The sequence below is a fragment of the Eptesicus fuscus genome, chromosome 13 (genome assembly GCF_027574615.1).
Source record: "Eptesicus fuscus isolate TK198812 chromosome 13, DD_ASM_mEF_20220401, whole genome shotgun sequence".
Lineage (NCBI taxonomy): Eukaryota > Metazoa > Chordata > Mammalia > Chiroptera > Vespertilionidae > Eptesicus > Eptesicus fuscus.
This window is the reverse complement of record NC_072485.1, coordinates 16,471,612-16,493,169: the sequence shown is the minus strand read 5'-3', so window position 1 is coordinate 16,493,169 and position 21,558 is coordinate 16,471,612. Positions and strand designations below refer to the sequence as shown.

General features: G+C 37.2%; 1 protein-coding gene across 1 annotated transcript in view; it reads right to left on the bottom strand.

The window, feature by feature from the left end:
• Positions 1–1,021: 1,021 nt before the first annotated feature.
• MMP20 (matrix metallopeptidase 20) overlaps positions 1,022–21,558 on the bottom strand; it is a 37,116-nt gene continuing 16,579 nt past the window's right edge. The window contains exons 7-10 of the mRNA XM_008149202.3: positions 14,337–14,473; positions 13,578–13,734; positions 2,258–2,361; positions 1,022–1,236 (exon numbers count right to left, since the gene is read on the bottom strand). Of these exons, the coding sequence (XP_008147424.1) occupies positions 1,136–1,236; positions 2,258–2,361; positions 13,578–13,734; positions 14,337–14,473 (499 nt within the window). The 3' untranslated portion in view covers positions 1,022–1,135. The remainder of the gene's footprint in view (positions 1,237–2,257; positions 2,362–13,577; positions 13,735–14,336; positions 14,474–21,558) is intronic.

Below are 21,558 nucleotides of genomic sequence, written 5' to 3'. Positions count from 1 at the left end.
AGTAACAATAATAGCTAACATCTGTTGAACACTTCAGATATTCCAGGCAGTCTATGAAGCATGTTAAATGTATTTTATCATCTAATTTCAGAACCACTAATGTGTTTTAGAATCCTTACATTCTAGATGTAAAAAAAAAAAAAAAGCATAAGAATGACAGGCAGCTATGTTTTATCTGTATTAATGACTAGATAGAAAAAAAAAAAAAAGGTTTAGCTTGAAGTAACAAAAACTGAAACAAAAGATGAACTCCCTTAAATAAAAAAGTGTTCAGAAGAGCCTCACTCATTGAGGGCATTTTATTGTCAGGAAGCAGGAAATAGAGTGAATTACTGTTATTTATTCTGGCTCTGTATACTCACAATACTATCTCAAGGTTTGAGTGTTGTTGTTTTTTTATAGGTACAAGGAATTTGTTGCCAAGTAAAATGTGATAGAAGCTAGTAAATATTAACTGAAAAGAGAAATGAAAAAATTTTCTTATAAAACATTTTAATTGGCTTTTGTTAAAAGTTTTCCTGTTGCAAAAGTGCCTACCTCTGGCCTCGTATGAAAATTCACTTGAATAGATTTTCCTGCCATGACCTACTTCAAAGACCAGTGAGTACACATAAACAAACAAAAATGAGAAACAAAACTTACACACTTTTGTTTGTGATATGTTTAAAGTACAGAAGGATAAATTCATATTCATCATAGCAAATGTTAAGGCCACAGAAGCCACAACTTGTAAAGAATAATTATAATTTGTATGGTAATGGCCATTTCCTACAAAAAAAATTATAACATATGTCAGGGAATCCACAAGTAGGCTCTTCTTGGAAATAAAATCCAAAGTTATCAATTTACTTCAGGATATTAGGTAAGAAAAGAGTGTCTAACTGAAGAGTACACTGTGTTGATTCTGATTTTGTGTGAAGTTGACCACATAGGAATTTCTCATTAGGATCAAAATTATGAATCCACAGCTATGAAAAAATGTAGAAGCATAATTCTCTTCAATGAACTCTAAGTTGCCCTTAGAACTGAAGGCGATGGGAAGAATCCCTACCCTAATTTCTGCTTTAGTCCTTAAATCCAGTTACCAGCAGTTGGCAGTCTTCTTCAGTCCTTAGGAAAGACTAGACCTTCCTCTTTAGCAACCAATCCAGGAACTAGTTTTCAGCACACTAACCACATCTTCCTTTTCTGTGTCATACTTGTATGCTTTTGGTCCTGAAAAGAAGTAAATGTAGCCTAAAAGAGACAAAGTTGAAATTGTGGTTACTGAAAATGACTTGCAAATTTATAAACGGGAGTCATTTGTAACTGTCATTTTCTTGAGGTGGCACCAAAGGGGAGCTGGGAATTGTCAGGTGGCAGTTAGCAAGCCCTCTGCACAGTTCTCATCGAGCTCTAGAACCTGACTCCTGTAACTTCTCAATCACCTCTCATCTTCTCTCTTCCAGCCAGGTCCAGCCTTCTCCTGGGGGTCATCTGATGTGTCAAGTTCAATGATGCTTGGTGCTTCTGCTCAGGCTGTTCCCCTCCAGGAAGTCCTCTCCCTTTTCATTCCCTTGTCAAACCTCTAGCTGAAGTCCCACCATAAAATTTCCAACTATGAATGCTGGTTCTGATCTTTTCTTTCTCAGATCATCTCTCGCTATTATTGTGAAGACTACCACATGATTCAACACCAAATTATAAATAGTCTTGTTTTCTAGCAACTTAATCTCTGTTGGATGAAGGGGTTTCCCAAATATATGAACCATTCTGTGAGAGCAGAGACCATATCTGGAACTGTCTTTACATTTCTGAAGTGTCCAGATCTGTGCTATATTCTCAAAAAGAATGTGTTGACTGGTTCAAAAGATTCAATTAAATTTATTCAACCCACTTCAATTCAAGTCACCTTTCCAAACTATGTGTTGAATTTCAGGAGTTGAGTGATGGAGTGGGGAAAGACACTGGGAAAGTTGAGAGTATGTGCATTTTAAAGATAAAAATGATAATTTTGACCAGGTAAACTTTATAATGTAGCTGACTAATGGATTGAAGCTATACTTTTAAAACTTCCCTTTCTCAAAAGAGAACCACAATGGCAGACCTTTTATAGTTATTCTTCCTAGGGGTTAGTCTGGTTTGCTAAATTTATAAGGGACTTGGGACCAAAGATAAGAATGAAGGACTCCCATTTGGGAACCCATTTTTCTGTTACGTTAGAGCCCAGATTACTTGTTACAATTTCACCAAGAAAGTTTTTGGTGAAAATACTCACCATTTAATTCCACAGCAGCATCTATTTGTCCATTAACTCCTGAAAATTCCTCTTCAGTATTCTTTGGATAGTCCTTTTCCATTTTCCTTTTTCGTTCATCATAGCTGGAGGAAGTATTATTTCATAAAAGAGGTTTTTATTGATTGTAGTGACATTGTACAGTCAAGCATATTTAGCCAGGGCTGTCTTATGCTCTCTTTCTCTCTCTGTCTCTCCCCGCCCCCCGCCCACCCCCCAGGTTCTTGAGATTCTAGGACCACTAGCTTTCTCTAAAAAGTTTCTGGGCTGATATATTGCTTAGAAGTAGTTATTCTATATATTAGAGCAAAATGTTCACATAATTTAAAAAATGTTGCCTTTCGAAAGGAACTCTACATATATTTTCATGCTTTATTTACTGTTTTAATTATTCTCTCTCTCTCTCCCTCTCTCTCTCTCTCTCTCTCTCTCTCTCTCTCTCTCTCTCTCCTCCATCCCCATCCCATGTATGAATTTCTTGGCTCACCAAACAGGTGAAAGTCCTTCATAGAGGCTTTTATTCATGGGCTTCTTGTTATTTGCCCACAGAGGTGGGACTGAACAAATAATGCACAATGAATGAACAAATGTGTGTAAGATCAATAGGTAAAGATAAGAAACAAGAAAACCTGGAGTAACTTAGCTCTGCTCTTTAAATCAATTTAATTGAATTACATTGCTTTTGTTTTCTGGGAAGATTATATGACTGACCGAATAGCTTAGGTATCTTTTTCTGGATCAGCAACCACCATTCAGCAATAACTCTCAAGATCAGTCAATGCATCTCTTTGTGATTAAAATTACTCAGCATGTAAAAAAGACTGTGACTTGCATGAATCATCGTATGAATCATTGTATGAGTTCAGTATGTAAACAGAGCAGACTCTCATCTCTTCAGGAAGACTTCATTAAAGTGTAAGGAAGTCCCTTCTTCATCAGCTCAGAGCTCCCAGCGATGACATTCCTGGGGTGGACACCCAAGTCCTTTCCCACCAAAAGGTTAGACAATTTTTCCTGGTGTCTGAACCATTGGGCAGTTGCCTGTGGCAACAGATAATACCCACTTTCTCCTGAAATGTCTTCTCCTGTGGCTAAGAACACACAGGCCAGTGACAGATCTCTTAGGACACTGAGTAGAAGTTAAGCATTGGGAAACAAGTCAAGCTGAAACTAGCCAGGTTGATATGGGGCTCTGAGGATGGGCGTGACAGCTAACTTTCCCAAACTCCCTTTCCAGGAGAACCATTAGAACCTTCACTGCAGCACAAATGAAAATAGAAACCATTTACTGCATTTCATCATCTTCCGACATGCCAGCTCAATGAGAGGGATGGGCACTTGCGCACTATGAGAAGGAATGACTGCCAGGTGTGAAGTTAGGGAAAAAATGGAGACAAAAAAGGAACAGTCCAGGCACGTTGGCTCCCTGAGGGCCTAGATTTCTTTTGCTCACTTTGTTCCAGAATCTGAAATCTGGAGTTCATTCAAAATGGAGCACAGGTTGTTCACATGTTAATCTTTGTTCACCAGGTTGTTTTCCCTCTCCCGCTTCCCTGAGTCAGTCCTATTGAGGAAGTGGAAGCTTTGATTGGTAGGAATAAGGAAGATCATTTTAAAGCTTAAAATATTTGGGGTATGGCATGCAAAAAAAAAAAGCAAAGCTGCTACTAGGCATTTGGTATGTCTGTAGCTACAGAGGGGATCACAGTGGAAGGGTAACAGATCACGTAATTTTGAATTCTTTGCCTAATGTTGACCTATGCTCAGGAAAAATGGTGGAATGACCTTCATATATCTTTATTCTCTTTTGTTAGGATTCCAAGCTGAACTGTTATAATTATAGCTCCTGACATTTGTGTATGTTTGACAGAAATTTATGAGTGATTTTGAGAACTTAATCACCATTTATATTGCTTTATGGTAAAATCTGTCTCAGTTCTGAACAAGTGACTGACTAAAGAATATTTGCAGGGAAACCTAATACAAGTTGGGATCTGCTTGCATGATATTAAAATTGGATGGAGAAGTCTGGAAAGTAAGAAAGGACAGAGCAAAGATCTTTCTTGAGAATAGAAATAAAGCTTAAATAATTCAGAAATACATTTTCAAGAAAAAAGATGACTATTAATTCAATAGAAAAACCTGAAAAAGAAAAATTTCTATTTTTATCTGTCTGCTTAGTTCACTGAGGTGGGTGGTGGTAACATCTAAAATCTTATGTATGTATAGAGTGTCCCAAAAATGTATACACACACTTTGAATAATTATAAAGGCAGTGTTTATTAAAATACATTTCATTTTCAAAGTTATCAGCTATTAAAGTGTGTATACATATTTTTGGGGACGGCTTGTATATTCAGAGGATAACAAAGGTAATAATATTATATGTCAATAAAATTTCAGAAGAAAAGTTAACAAAGCAATGTCCAGTTGCAAATTTTAATTCTCTATCATATTTATAGAAACCTAGGCAAAGTCCTTGGCAAAATTTTGAAATTACTATTTCTTTCCTCCAGCTCTTCTACCACCAATATATTCCTTTCTGCCCTCTTGCCTCTTATCCTATAACTGCTTTCCAAAGAGTATTACTCTCAAATACTCCATTTCAAAGTACCATCCTGACACAAAAATCACCATTTTGAGATTATCTGATAACATTTCATTTGAATCTTTTATGTAGACATTATGTAGACAGGGCCTATATAACTAATATAGGGCCACCTACTTTTCATTTTACCAAGTAAGAACATTACCACCAAACCATCAAAAAAAAAAAAAAAATTACCACCTATTTTCATGACCATTTCACAAAGAAAAGAAACTTCAACACCAAAAAGTCAGAAAGGTCATACTCTCAGAATAAAAGATGGTTCTTGCCAATAATGTGTCTTTATCCTGACACAGGTCCCACTCCCCAACATGCATAATATTGTGATGTTGTTCTTATTTTGTTATGGACTTCTGAAATGTTGTGATGAGATAGCCCTTGATTTGTGGACACACACTTGAGGATTTCTGTTACAGAGCAAAGGATACAACATGTACACTCAGATGACTCTGTTGCAGGCTCTGTGATCAGGGGAAAACTCTCAGAGCTGTGAGAGCTCTGGCTTCCTTATCTGGATCATGGTGGTCATGAGGATGAGAGACAATTTACACACGCGCGCACACACACACACACACACACACACACACACACACAAATGTATACACACTTTAATAGCTGCTAACTTTGAAAATGAAATGTATTTTAATAAACACTGCCTTTATAATTACTCAAAGTGTGTGTATACATTTTTGAGACACCTTATATATACATTAAGATTTTAGATGTTACCATCACCACACACACAATATGTAGACACACAAGCCATAAGATGTGGTTTATTTTGGCACCAGCAACCATGAACTCTGACTGGTTAGTATGAGGTTAAGTGAACTTGTGATTCAACCTGGGATTCTAAATCATCAGTGAGTTTAATCTTTACCTAATCTTTAAACACACTTTATCAGGATAACAGTTTGCAATGGCAGGCAAGGCTGCAGAGAGGTAGAGAAAGGAGGGCTGGAGAATGTTGGAGGTAGTCCAGAGAATTTAGCAAGAAAGGGATTAAGACTAAGAAGATCTGGGTGGGGGTAAGGGGAGAGATCAAACAAAGGACTTGTATGCATGCATATAAGCCTAACCAACGGACACAGACAATAGAGGGGTGAGGGCATGAGTGGGGAGTGGGGTGAGGGGGAAAATGGGGCGATAAGGACACATATGTAATCAATAAAGAAAAAAAAGATTAAGAAGATCTACTGGTATGTTGAAGATTTTACTGAAGGTAAAAGGAAATTACATAATGAGGTAAGGATCATGGGTATTGGTATTTTAATCGACAGTAAATAAATAAATGGTTAAATGAATGAAGAATGAGTATATGTGGTGAATGGGGAAGACCTCTGAATTTGGATCCAGAAGACATGAAACATTGCCTCAGATAGACTGTATTTAGCTGTGTGCCCTTGAGCTAATCACTTAATCTCTCTGATTCAATGTTTTTACCTGTTAAATGGAGATCATAGTACCTGTGTCTCAAGATTGTTTAGAAAGCACATGGGAAAATAAGAGAAAATACTCAGCCTTGCTTATGTGTTAGGATTCTGTGTTAAATTCCCAACACATAATAAGTAATCAATAAATATTAGCTGAATTTAAATGTTAAAAAAGAACGGAATTTGTATTATGAATTTACTATCTACCTGTTGAAGTCAATTGCATGCTTTCTCATCACTGAGGTCTTGTCTGTGAAACAAGAAATAACAACCCAATTACCTAAATACCAAGTAAAATGAATTGACCTAGAATTATTTCATCATTTAATATTGATTAATGTGTATGGATGTTAAATAAGTCATTTCCGAGATTTAAACTTCACTAGCAATGTCACGGTGCCATAGATGTTTCATGTGGTATTTTGAGACATATTATCCTGCTCTGCACCTCTGTAACAGAAAGACTTGGGGACTATTTTGGTAAAGTCTGTGTGTTTAATTTTATGCTCAGAACTCAGATTTGTTAGGATTTTGATTGTGATGATGCTTGTAACATGTCAATGGCAACACTGCCTCCATTCTGCCCCCTTTAAAGAACCAAATGAGGAGCTGTGTCTGCTAATGGATGCTTTAAAAAAATGTGAGGAAGGGTTGCAAAAAAGGGATTTTTTTTCATAAAGTATCTAAGAGATATATTTTCAGGAAGTTTCTTCAAGGAGACTTTTTTCTAGTGAAATGGAAAACTGGAATCTCCTTTGAAGCTAATAATCCACTTCTAGCCAAGAATCATATGGCTTTCCTGGAGGAAGGGGCCTTTGTAATCTACAGCAGCAAAGGGTAGAGGGGAGAGTGGTCCGAAAGAAGAGAAGGGAGAAGAGTGAGAAGCTGCCATGTCCCATCCCAGACAAGAGTTCAGGAACCAGGACTTGGAACAAAGAATTTGTAAGAACATGGAAAAATATTGATGGTCTCAATTACTACCTGATTATATGATGAATCCAAGCTTATCTCTCCAGCCTGAGTTCTTGGAGTTTAAGACCTGTATGTCCACTCTCCTGTGGACATTTTTATTCCTGGGTCCCACCAGCACATTCTTTCCCCCATTGAATGGCCATAGCATCCTAGTCAAAAATCAACTGACCATTGCCTGGCCAGTGTGGCTCAGTGGTTGAGCATGGACCCAAGAACCAAGAAGACATGGTTTGATTCCAGTCAGGGCACATGCCCAGGTTGCAGGCTTGATCCCCAGTAGGGGGCATGCAGGAGGGAGCTGATTGATGATTCTCATCATTGAAGTTTTTATCTCTCTCCCTCTCCCCTCCTCTTTCTAAAATAAGTAAAAAATATATTAATGTACATACAAATTAAAATAAAATCAACTGACCATAGATATGAGTTTATTTCTGGACTGTCAATTTTATTCCATTGATCTATAAGTCTAGCCTTATGTTAGTATCACTTATTGCTTTGTAGTAAGTTTTGAAATTGGGAAGTCTGAGTCCTTCAACTTTGTTCTTTTTCAAGATATTTTGGCTATTCTGGGTCCTATGAGTTTCCACATGACTTTTAAGGTCAGCTTGACAGCTTTTACAAAGAAGTCAGGTGGTATTTTGATAGCGATTGTGCTGAGTCTGTAAAACAATTTGGGGAGTATCACCATCTTAAAAATATTAAGGTTTCTAATCCATGAACATGATATATATTTTCCATTAAGATCTTGTTTATTTTCTTTAAACCATATTTTGTAATTTTCAGATTATAAGTTTTCAACTTCTTTTGCTAAATATATATCTAAGTGCTTTTCTTTTTGATGTAATTGTAAGTGAAATTGTTTCTTCAATTTTATTTTTATATTCTTGATTGAGGTGGCTAGAAATATAATTGATTTTTGCATATTGAAATCATACTCTGCAAATTTGATGAATTCAATGATTAGTTTTAATAGGTTTTTTTTTTAAAAAAAGAATTACTTAGGCTTTTTTATATAAAATTTATGTGACATGCAAATAAATATGGTTTTACTTTCTTTCCAGTTTGGATGCCTTTTAGTTCATTAATTGTTGCTTAATTGTCCTAGCCACAATCTCCAGGACAATGTTGAATGGAAGTGGTGAGAGTGGAAAATTTTGTCTTTTTCTTGACTTTAGGGGGAAAGCATCCAGACTTTCACCAGTGAGTATGATGTCAGTTGTGAGCTTTGCATCAGTTCCCTTTATCAGGTTGAAAACATTTCCTATTACTAATTTGCTGAGTGTTGTTGTTTTTTTAAATAACACAACAGTGTGAGATTTTGTCAAATGCTTTTTAAATTCTATTGCTATGGTATATTAACTTTCAGATGTTAAACCTACCTGGCATTCCTAGGGAAAATCCCACTTGCACATGATATGTAATTCTTTATATATGTTGCTGGATTTGGTTTGATAGTATTTTTGGAGAATTTTTGCATCCATATTCATGATAGATTTTGGTCTGAAGTTTTATTTTCTTGTGATGTCTTTGGCTGGCTTTGGTTTCAGATGGGTAATGCTGGCCTTATGCAATGAGTTGGGAAGTGTTCCATCCTCTTCTGTATTTTGGAGGAGTTTGTGAAAAATTGGTATTAATTTTTCTTTAAATGTTTAGGTAGAATTCACCAGTGAAGCCATCTGGGCCTGGACTTTTCTTTGTGGGTAGTTTTTTTTATTTTATTATGAATTCAATCTCTTCACTTGTTATAGGTCTATTCAGACTTCCTATTTCTTCTTGACTCAATTTCATCGTTTTGTATCTTTCTGGGAATTTGTCCATTTCATGTTATCTAATTCATTGGCATGCAATTGTTTATAGTACTCCTTTATAGGATTGATTGGAATGTCCCCCTTTCATTTCTGATTTTAGTAATTGGCGTTTTTCTCTGTTTCAAAGGTTAATTTACTTAGAAGTTTGTCAATTTTCTTGGTCTTCTTAAAGAGCCAACATTTTTGTCTTGTTGATTTTCTCAAATTACTTTTTTATTATTTATTTTAGTTATTTCCACTGCAATTTTTATTGTTTCCTTCTTTCTGCTTGCTTTAGGTTTAATTTGCTCTTTTCTCTTCTGGTGTCTTAACATGGAAGGTTAGGTTACTAATTTGAGATTATTTTTCTTTTTAAATGTAGGCATTTTATATCTATGCATTTCACTTTGAGCACTGCCTTCTCTGCATCTATAAGTTTTTGTATGTTGTATTTACATGTTCACTCATTTGTAAGTATTTTCTGATTTCCCTTGTGATTTCTTCTTCGACCCATTGGTTGTTTTAAGAGTATTGTTATTTAATTTTCACATTTTTGTAAAATTTCCAGTTTTCTTTCTGGTATTGATTTCTAACTTTATTTCTTTGTTATTAGAGAACATATTTTGTATGATTTCAATTGTTTTAAACGTATTGAGACTTGTACTCTGGCCTAACACATCATCTATCCTGGACAATGTTCCACATACACTTGAGAAGAATATGTATTCTGTTATTGTTGAGTGAAGTGTTATTCTATAGATATATGTTAGTCTACTTGGTTTATAGTGCTGTCCAAGTCTTTTCCTTATTGATATTAATGTTTAGTTGTTCTACCTATTATTGAATGTGAGGTATTGAAGCCTTCAATTATTATTATTAAATTGTTGTTTTCTCCCTTTATTTTTATCAGCTTTGGGGCTCTGTTGTCAGGCTCATAATTCTTATATCTTCTTGGTAGATTGACCTTTTGGTCACTATAAAATGTCCCTCCCTATCCCTAATGACATTTTTTATTTTAAAGTCTCCCCCCCTGATATTGACATAGTCACTCTTTAGCTTTCTTATTGGATATATATATATATACATATATATGTATATGTATATATACATATATATGATATATTCTATCCTTTTACTTTCAAGCTATTTGTATCTTTAAATCTAAAGTGTGTCTCCTGTAGATAGCACATAGCTAGATCTTGCATTTTTAAGCTAGTATGATAATCTCAGCCATTTGATTAGATTGTTTGATCCATTCACATTTAATATTATTAATGTAATTGAACTTACATTTGCCATTTTACTTTTTGTTTTCTACATGCCTCATATCTTTTTGGTTCCTCTATTGACCCTTAGATTTTTCTTTTGCATTAATGAAAACATTTTTAATGTACCATTTTAATTCCTTTCATAATTTTTTCACTTTTTAAAAGCTATTTCCTTAGTGCATACCATATACCTATAAATTTACCATAATCTGCTTCTACTAACTTAATTCAAGTGAGATATTAAAGCATAACTCCTATATAACTCTATTCCCTACCCTTCTCTTTGTGGTATTACTGTTAAACATATTATACCTGTATATATTACAAACCCCAAAATATATTGTTATAATTACTATTTTATATAACTCAATGTCTTCTAAAGAAGCTGGAAGTAAAAAGAGAAAATATATTTACAGTGTTTGTTATTGTAACCTCTTATTTATCTTTTCTCGTTCTCTTGTCTGTGTGACCCCAGTGTTACTATCTGGTGTCATTTCCTTAGCTTAATACAGTTTTTCTTCCACCCAACGCCTTTGTGCTGTTATTGACAAATATATTTCTATGTCATAAAGGCCTAGCAATATATTTATATACATATTGTTTTATACAGTTAATTATAAATCAGTTAAGAGAAGAAATATATATTGATGTTATCTTCTATAATTACATAATTACATTTACTGGTACTCTTTTTTAAAAAAATGTGGATTTAAATTACTACCTGGTGACATTTATGTTCAGCCTGAAAAACTTCCTTTAGTATTTCTTGTAAGGCATGTATACTAGCAATAAATTCTTTCAGTTTTTGTATATGTGGGAATGTCTTCATTTTGCCTTCATTTTTGAAAAATAGTTTTTCTTTGAACACTTTGAAGATGTTTTCCTCTACCTTCTGGCCTAACTGGCTTAGCTGACTTTCGATCTTGCCCCCTCAAATTTAGTCACACTGCTGCTAGAATGGTATTTTTTATAACACAAATCTTATTGGATTCTTCCTTTATTTAAGACATTTAATGATATCCCTCATCTCTAGAAAATAAGACCTATGATCTTCCTATAAAAACATAGGTCCTCCATGATCTACACCCTACATTCCAGCCCATGTTTTAATCTTAGTGAACTTCTTCAGGGTTTTCCCACACACAAGCTCTTTCATACATCAGTGCCTTTGCTTCAACTGCTCTCTTTGCCTGGAAGCCACCCCGACCCGTTCCGCTTTCTGACTGGGAACCTCCTACTCAATTATCAAGATGAAGCTCAGTCATTGCTTCCTCTAAGAATTATTTCTTGGCTATTTCCTCTTCGTTTTGCCCCACTGATCCCTGTGCAATCTTCTATTAGGGCACTTGAATTGTTGTTAGTTATTTATTCATATATTTGCTTTCAACTGTGAGACTTGCTGAGGGCATTAATAGCACCTAACGTGAATTAAAGGGGAGAGATCAACCAAAGGACTTGTGTGCAACCATATGAGCCTAACCAGCGGTTAAGGACAACAGGGGGTTGGGGCATGTGTGGAGAGGGGTGTGGGATGGGAAGGGGGGGATGAGGACAAATATGTGATACCTTAATCAATAAAGAAATTAAAAAAAGAACTTATTATAAGATATGCATTTCACATTTTTTTTCCATTCATCCTCACAAGTCTATGAAGTCGATACTATTTTTACCTCCATTTTGAAGATGATGAAACAGAGACAGAAAGGTGATCCAAGTTGCCAAAGGATTGATTGCTGTTAGAGTTGAGATTAACACTCACTCCTGCCCAGACTCTCAGACAGCAAACTATGCCTCTCTTGGTGTCAGTTCCTAGCACAGAGCCTGACACATAATTATGCCCAATATATGGAGGTTGAATGTGGTCGTTTGGTAATGCATTTTTTAAAATTTAAGACTAAAAGACAAGATTTGACCCCTACTCATCTTTCTTGTTTTTGTTACTTATTTCTCTATGTGGACTAACTATAAAATCCTTAAGTATGCAGATCCATTTCCAGTATTCCTGGGCATTCAGGAAGGAGGGAATGTGGAAGACTGTGTTCTATATTGCATCAATTATGCCTTCAGTCTGTCTGTACAGAAAGAGTGATTTAGGGGTGAAAAAGGGCCGAGACCTGCAGATTTGCAAATCACTTTACATAAAATTTAGAAAACATTGACCATCTCAAAGAATGATGGCATTGATACACCCTCAGAAACTCCTTAGTGTGGCTTCTACTCTGCTATTGGTAAGCAAGGGAGAACATTTACAGGAGAAATTAGCTATAGGTGATGGGAGCAATGTAAAAAACAAAACAAAACAAAACAAAACAAAAACTGGCTGTATCACTGGGTTCTGCTAGAAAGAGGAAAGGAAGGAATAAAAGTAAATGGATGTTTGGGGAAGTAGCCTAGTTGGTAAAGAAAAACCCTTGGACCAAAGTGTGCCTGCCTGCTTCCAACCAAACCCTAAGTGTAGTCACTTGCTTAGACTATATTTTTGCTCCTCTCTTTTGCAATCGAGGGGAAAAAGCAATGCCAAAGTGAGAACTGGGAATAAAGGGGAGGTGTGCAGAGGGAGAGCTTGGCAAAGACCTGTACTCATCCTTCAACATGAATCAATTAAGGATAGAAACTCAGTAGGTGAAATGAGATGTGACCCTGTGTGCAGTGATTAGCTGACATATGACACCTTATTCAGATTTGCTTATAATAACCTCCAGCAAGACAGGCAATGGAAATGATTAATAATTAATTTTGGAATAAAAAGAATCTTCATGTTCTAGGTTGGATAAAAGGACTCAGGAATAAGGCCTTTTCCTTTTATAGCAGAACTTTCCTATAGTCCGAGGAAAGAGCCCATAGTCGTAACCATGTCCTATTGCACAAAATCAGAGTATTCTGAAATGCACTGGTACTCACATAACAGGGAGCCAGTTCTCCTCCCAGGCATTCCCAGTGGGTAGTTATGTATTTGGGGGTGCCGCATCCACTCTTTTAGGTCACTGGGGGTCCAGTTAATGAGTGCATTAAAATATTAGGATGTTTGGTGTCCTAGTGACCAAAGAATGGTATCATTGAATTAACATTTCACTTATCATTTGGATGGCTCCATATCTTGAAGGCAGTGTCAACCATCAGTAAATGGCCAAGAGTCAATGTGTCTATTGCAAACTTGCCTTGCATTTATGTCTGCAAAATGTATTTTCCTTCCCATTGAATACATCTGGACAATAAAAAGGAGGAAATCCATACCTGTAGTATTCATCGCCCACAAAGAAAAGAGTCTTCTGAGCATCCTTGAGATAGACGGCGGCATCGATTCGCTGGACGTACCTTGGAAAGCCAAAGTCGTAAATAGTCCGAGGAGGACCTTGTATTTGGAATCCTCTTGTTATCCAGTAGTGGGGGCCTAAAAGCAGAAGTTAAAGCTTACAAAAACTCTGTACCACTTACTGGTGCGCTTCACTCACGAGACTTTCTATACCGGGTCATAAATGGGGCATTTCTGGGATATTTGCCATGGCTATGACCCAATAGGAGTTATAAGCCTCTAACTATTCAATTCAGTAAAAGACTTAAAATTTGTCCTGGAGGCATCTCCCAACCACAAATAAAACAAAGGTAAATAAACTGCGCTGGCATAGCAGCAAAGGTATTGCTCTCCTCACATTGGGTTCCATGTTGGCTTTTGTTAATTAGAGGCTCTCAGGAGGGTATGCCATGCCACTCCGAGAAGAGGTCCTAGGGGGCAGAAACCAAGTGTCTAGCTCCCCAGGCACTGTCCCTTAGCACAAAGCCTCACTCGGGTGAAGGGTTGGCTCTGAGAACAGTTTGATAGTCATTGTCAATTCTGTCATTGCTACAATACAACGGGGTGGCATTTCATACCCCACCCGAGGAGGAGTGACCAAAACATGCTCCATGATCACTGAACAAACGCTGATAGTGCTACATGTTCCAAACACACCAGCGCTGCAACCTGCCATTCTCTCTGAGGAATCTGTAGGGTACCTTTAAAGAAGTAAGCGGTGCCCCTCTCAGCCACTTCGTAAGCTGCATCCACATTGGACATGAGCTGTGGGAAGGAGCTGGTAATGGTGCTGGGCCGGATCCCTGCCATCAAGTGAACCTGCCGCCGCCAGAAAATCCTATTGGGCAACCCGAAAGAAATAAAGGTCAAGGGTTGAGTTAGATCCAAAATTGAACGGAAATGTACTGCAAGCCACCCTTCAGAGGCCATTGCTACATGTCTCTTGCCCTTGTCTTGTTTTTAAGGGGAATATACATTTTTTTTTACTTAGGTAAACAGTTTCTTCTTCCTTTCCATTCTCTTAGCATGTCTACAATCTCCTTTCCTTCATTTATGTAAGGATGGTTAAAATACCAAAGGATATAGCAAGGAAATCACATCAATTATTTGCACACTTAAGTTATGCACCTCCCTGTTTGCAATATCATTTGATACAAATTTCCTTTTCCTATTCTGAGCTTTTAAAAATTAAAATCTCATAAAGATAAATATGATCCAGGTGAGCATTATGGACATTATATAAATGAGCCCAAACTTTGTGGTTGGAAGATGCTCATTATTCCCAGTAAAAACACAAAAATGTTAAATTATAAATTATCATGTTGCTTATATATTTATCTATTGAAAGTATTTGTGCTTTTGAATTGGATGGCTAATTAACAGAAAATCTGGCAACACACAAATTAACTGAAGGTTTATCAACTTATGAATCCACTTACCCAATATTATTTCCATAAAATATGTCAGGATACATGAGGCTTGTGAGTTGAAGCTTTCAATGTATATGTAGTCCATTTTGATCTTTCAGATAAAAATTATTTTTTTAAAATATGAATAGTTGACTCCATAAAAGCTAGAGTCAATATGAAAAATTATCTGTGGATGGGAAAACTGTAATAAAGTTTTGACATTTAACTTTCCATGTAGTGACTTAAGGAACTTCTCAAATTTTATGTTGGATTTTCCTATTCAATTAATTCAACCAATATTTATGGAACATCAAAGATGAAACATTGTACGAGACCTGGGCTCAGCCCTCAAGGAGCTTGAAATCTAGTAGTAGAGACAGATAAGCAATTAGGACATTCTAATTCAGAGTGATTAGTTCTACAAAGAGCTAAGTTCTGGATGCTCTGGGAACACACAGAAGGGATACCCTATTGCACTTAAGGTTTTGGTGAAGGCATCCCCGATGAGGCAATTTGCACCGATGATAAAATCTAAAAGAGACCTATACTGAGAAGGGAAAAACAATTCGTTGTGTTTCCTAAGTGGCAGAAAGAAAAGCACATTGTGTTTCAGAAGGTGTAGGCTAGAGTTCTGACTAGTGTCTCCAAGCTTCAGTTTCATCATCTCTTAAATGCAAATAATGCCTCGCCTAACCCATGAGGTCACTGAGGATCAAAGGAGATAGTGCATATGAAAGTGCATTATAAACATATTATCTATAATAATAAAAGCGTAATAAGCTAATTAGACTTTACGGCCGAACAACCGGCCGAATGACCTACTGGACAACCTTCCGGACAAAGCCGAGGCAGCCGCCACGGCTGTGAGGGCCAAGGCAGCTGCAGTGGCTGCGAGGGCCAAACCTCTCGCATAAATTTCGTGCATCGAGCCTCTAGTATTTTATAATTATAAAAATTATTATTTACTTAGGCCTTAACTATCCACTAACTGGGCACCCACCATAGACCATACACAGGGGGCAGGAGTCCATTTTTAGGGTATACTGCATCGCCTCAGGCCCTACACATTACAGCCTTATCTAGAACACATAACCAGATGAAAAATTGAGACCCAGAATGGCTGAAGGGCCCAAAGTTCACCTGGTGGTTTCGGGGAGACAGACCCGAATTAGACTTCAGCTGTCCTGATTTTCATCACATACCTTATCTCATCTACTGCTCGTTCTCAGTCTGTGATCTTTGGTTTTTCTTTGTTTATAACTTGACCAATCAGGCCGAGCTTTTTCTGAAGGCAAGAGGGACTGCTTTCTCTTGTCCTTTTTTTCCACCACCACAAAATGAGCACAGGCTTGGGTATCCAGAAGAATTGTCTGGTGACAATTTTGGTGTTACAACTGGGGCTGGGCAGGGCTGTTGGAGTTTAATGGAGGCCAGGGATGCTGCTAAACATCCCACAATGAACAGGATAGCCCAACACAACAAAATATCAGTAGTACCAAAGTTGAGAAACCCTGGTTTAAACACTATTATGACATATTATAATATGCATAAGGTAGAAATAAACTCTAGTCATCACTTAAAGTATCACAAATTCCAAAGGAATCCATAGTCATGAAAATTTTCAGTACATTAATGAAAAAGAAAAATCTCTGGTGGGTAATAAAGCAACAGAGCACATATTCAGAGGATTTACAACCTTAGAGCTATAGATTACAATAACAAATAAATTAAAATTGACAAAAAATAGTATAGTAAATAACCTCCTAATACATCTGTAAATGGATTTAAAAAAATATAAGCTCCATCCCCCAAATCCATGAGCTATTTGGAAAAGAATAGCTGCAGGATGTATTGAAACTGGTAATGAAAACAGATAAACAAATCATATCAATAGTCTGTAATCTGATCTTTGATAAAGAAGACAAAACAATGGAATTTATTGATATTGTGGCCCTGCAGATTAGATATTTAGCTTCACTGTTTATCTTTGTGTGCCCAGGAGCCAACACTATACCTGGCACATAGTCAGGGCTCAATAAATATTTGTGGGTGAAATAAATTGGTGCCAGAATGTTGAGCAGAACTTATTTGATCATTAATTTTCATAGTCTCTGAAATTTTCATTCCCTTGTATGAAAGAACAGCAACTACTTCACGAAATTTGAGATTAGGCCACTTGTAACTGTCACCTGGCCCTTTGCAGCTCTGTGCCATGCCTGTGAGCTCCTTGGGGGCAGGGTCATGTATTAGTCATCTTCTAAACCTTGGTTTAGCAGAGTGCCTGGCACATCTAGGGACTTGATGTATGTTTGTTAAACCTTTGTTCCTTTTTGTGATACCCAGCCATCTTCATTCCCACCTCCCTAACCTGATCCCATCAGTCTCTCATTTTCAGGAGATGCCTTCATCTCCGATTTGCTGGACTGTCAAGGTAATTCAGCATGAGCTGAATGGACACCTCGATTTTCCATCCTCTTCAGCCTTTTACTCTCCTTGATGCTGTTCTCTATTATCCTGTTCCCCAGTTTCAGGGGGGAAGAGGTGTCTTTCTTCTTCCTATCTTTTTGATGTTCACAATTGAACTGCTGCTCCTCTGCCTTGAGGTTGGGCGATGTGGTGCAGTGACAGAAGCAAGGGATGCTTGAAACCTTGTTTCATCGTTAGAGTCACTTAATTTTTCTGAGACTCAAGTACCTTCTGTTAAATAAGAGTGAGAGCAATGATAATATCTGTGATAATACTTCAAAGGATCAATTGAGATAATGCATATGGAAGCGCTTTATAAACTCTGGACTACTCTTACAATTATTTGTAGATACTTTAGAAAGACAGGTTTTCACTCTATATATTCATTAATTGATGACAAATAAAACATAAACTTAGAGTTTATCAATAGAGTCCTTTCCTTCTATATGTATCTTCCTGATGGAAAATATTTCTGTCACTGGAAACTTTGAAGTACAAACTGCCACCTCTGGCTGAGCAGCCATTCCTTCTGAGGGGTTCACTAACCAGGTTTGCTTCTATCAGAATTCTATAGAGGCCAAGAAGCCCACCATGCAGCATCTCATGAGCCCAAGCAAAATACAGCTTATAAAGTTGAAAACCCATGTTGAGACAGTGCTGCGGGTTAAAAATAGTGGAAGCTGTGCATGGTGCCCTTAAATTACCTGCCTATAGCCATCTGAGAAGATGATGGGGAACCATATTTACAAGCCACAACCTGGGAAAAGGTAAAGGACCCCCTTCTTAGCCAGAAGGAGGGACTTAAGAAGAAATAATGAGTCAGGGATCTTAGCATACCCTCTGCCTCTTTGAATTCTTAATACATAACAGAGAATTGGTTTAAGTCAATACAGTGGTGCTTGTTGACTTGCAACGATGCAGCGTCATAGAAAAGACACATCTCCCGTTGGGCTGGCTTTCCTTAAGCCCATGGAATCCTGGGAAATGCTAGATTCCAAACATACTATCTAATAGTAATGATTACTGAGATTATTGTCCTTCCTTCCCACGCACTTTGCATTTCTTTTTTTCTACTGGCTCCTTTTCATGTCTCCGAATGTGTCCAGGTTTTTCCCATCTTGATAAATCCTCATCTGAGCCTGCTGCCTCCTCCAGCTATTGACTTACACCCCCTTGGTTATCAATAAGATTTTCAAATGCATGCTCAGCAGCATTTCCACTTTTATTCATTTTTTTAAAAAGCCTCTTTTCTCTGATTTATTTGGGACTCCACTACAGGGATTCTGTCTCTGATGTCAAGTAGACCTAGGTTAAAATTCCAGATAATAATGTGGATTAAATGATTAAATGTCTGTAAAATTCTTAGCACAACACACATCACATTGTAAGTAATCATACAATGTCAATTATTATTATTATTATTAATTATTATTGGAGGTTTTTTTTTTCTTTAACTGTCTTCTCCATGTAGAGATTCCATAACCTATGAAGCCTTCAGGTCTCCTCTGAGCACTAGCTTATTTCTGTAAAACCCCACTAGGATCATCATCATCTGAAATTCAACACATCTAACATTGAGTTTTTCTTTGTGTGCCCAACAAATCTTGACTTCCATGTTTATGTGAATTATGCTCCTACTTTTGACTCTTTCCTCCATTGTTCTCCTCACCGAATTACTGTGCAAGTCCCGCGGTGCCTCTCTCAGAGTGTCTTTCTCATTCATCCTTCTCTTCGATTCCCTTGGGTACTTGCATACTCTTAAACTTGTATTTCTGTGCGTTCTAATCTAAGATACATAACATCTTTCAAAGTGTGGCAGGAGTGATTGACAGATTTTTTTTTTTTAAAAATAAAGAATCCTATTTTGGGAATAAAACAGAACGTGGAGAAGCCTATCAAACATTTTTGGGAAACTTGATGATCTAAGAACAGCCTGCTCCTGTGGCTGGCTAGCCAACAGGCAGCAAGGCCCAGGAGCCCAGGAGCAGCCCTGAATGCTTTCCTATTAACTCAAGTTCATCAGGTCAAAAGGCTTACATTCAGCCAAGTTTTTTAGAGCGTCTATTGGTAGTTCCCTTACATAATCAAAAGGTTTTTCCATACAAGTGACAGGATCGACTCGGGACTGGGAGTCAGAAGACCAGGGACGCAGTGGAGAATCTGCTAGGCTGGGAGACAGGGTCTAGCTTTCTTATCTCTAAAATAAAGAATTGGAACATGATAACTTTTATACTTATTCCATGTGTAATATGCTATTACTCTTCTAATGCCTGTAGCTGATGGTGATATTCTTGATTTTATCCTTAAAATGATATTGTGTAAAACTCAGAATATATCTGAGAGATGCAAATATCATTTTGATGTGGCTGTAATTCATTTACCTCTTCTCTTCCCTAAGTGCTTGAGGAAATCTGGGATAGTCTCAATATTTTTTCATCTATTATAAAGAATAAACATATGTCAATTAAATATATATGACTTATTATACCTGAAGTTTATTTCTCTCCAAACAGAACATTTGAATGTAGCAACGTACCTTTATACACTATGGAGAATATGAAACAACCTCACAGTGACTTTACAAGGTACTGCATTCCATCTTCCTTTGGAAACAAATAATGTGGTTATTACATCCACCGTCTGAAATGTCTCATCAGCAGACAATGCTGGTGATGGGAAATTCCAGGCTTGTGGTTGGGAGAGAACAGATGGGGAGCTCTTTCATAACGGCCCCCAGGTTGCCATTGTAGCTGTGACTTGAAAGAATTCTTTGTTCTCTGTCCAGGCTTAGCAAGCAGTTTGGGACTTTTGGTGACAGCCGGTAAGGGATCAGAGCTATAGAGTCATGGGATTCTTTCTCTGCCCGACATGGTAGGAGGCAGTAGAGCAGGGCGGTTAGGAGCACAGTCTCTCCCCTGGGACAGTGTAGGTGCAGGTCCCAGTTCTACCCCTCACGAGCAACGTGTGCTCAAAAAGTTGCTTATCCTTTCTGTATCTTATAAGAAGAGAATAATAACTCATACATCACCAGGGCTGTTGTGAGGATTTGATAACAAAGTGTTTAGATAGTAAGTACTGAGCACACTCAAGTCACTATTAATGTCAGGTAACACCTCATTTTAAAATGGAGGAAGAGAGGTTCAAGGTCCCATGGTGAGTTAATGGCAAATTCAGTGCTAGGACTCCACGCACAATCCCTCCCTGACCACTCATTTCTACATGTCTCTTGTGTCTATGCCGCCCTTTCTATTCTGTTACCACCCTCAGTATTTATACTCAAGACTTTATCAAAAGATGTATCTTTTTCAAATAGTCATTAGGAATTGCTAAATGCTCATAGTTTGATAGAGCGCTTTAAAAAATATATATATTCTTTTTAAAGAAAAGAATTATAATTGCATGGAAAGGCATAATATCTTTAACTTCACTGTATCCTTTGTCCCTACCACAGTCACTGATATTTGCCAAAAGAATAAGCTACATGCTACAGGGTGGCTAGCACCTCATTTCTTTGTCAGCGAATGAGTGCTGCTACATGCACCCCTCTGGGTAATGTAAAATCTGACAACGTTGTCCCTTCGAAGCCAACGTGACTGAGCATGGTGTTCCAGGTTCCTCCTGCTCTGTCTCTTGCCAGTCACTCCTGAATCAATGCCTACCAATTCTGTTTAGTTTCACTTTTGATAGCAGTCAATAAAAAAGTCAATAATCAATGCCTTAATAAAAAATCAATAAAAATAAATAATAATAAAATACCTCAAGTTTCTAAGCCTCAATCCATTGTACGTAATTTTTGATTCCCACTCCTGAATATTTACTGTGATCACTATGTGTTTGGCACAGTACTTGCCCAGGGCCAGAATTCAAACCAACTTAGCCTGATGCTAAAGCCTGGGTTCCTGGGCTCTGCTCTCTTTTGCCTCTGAAAAGTTGATGCCCATCCATTGTCAAAGATTTAGTTTAAACTGTTCTTAATTTAAAAAAAAATTAGAAATAATCTAGATGTTCATAAATATGGGACTGCTTAAATAACTAATAATATATCTAT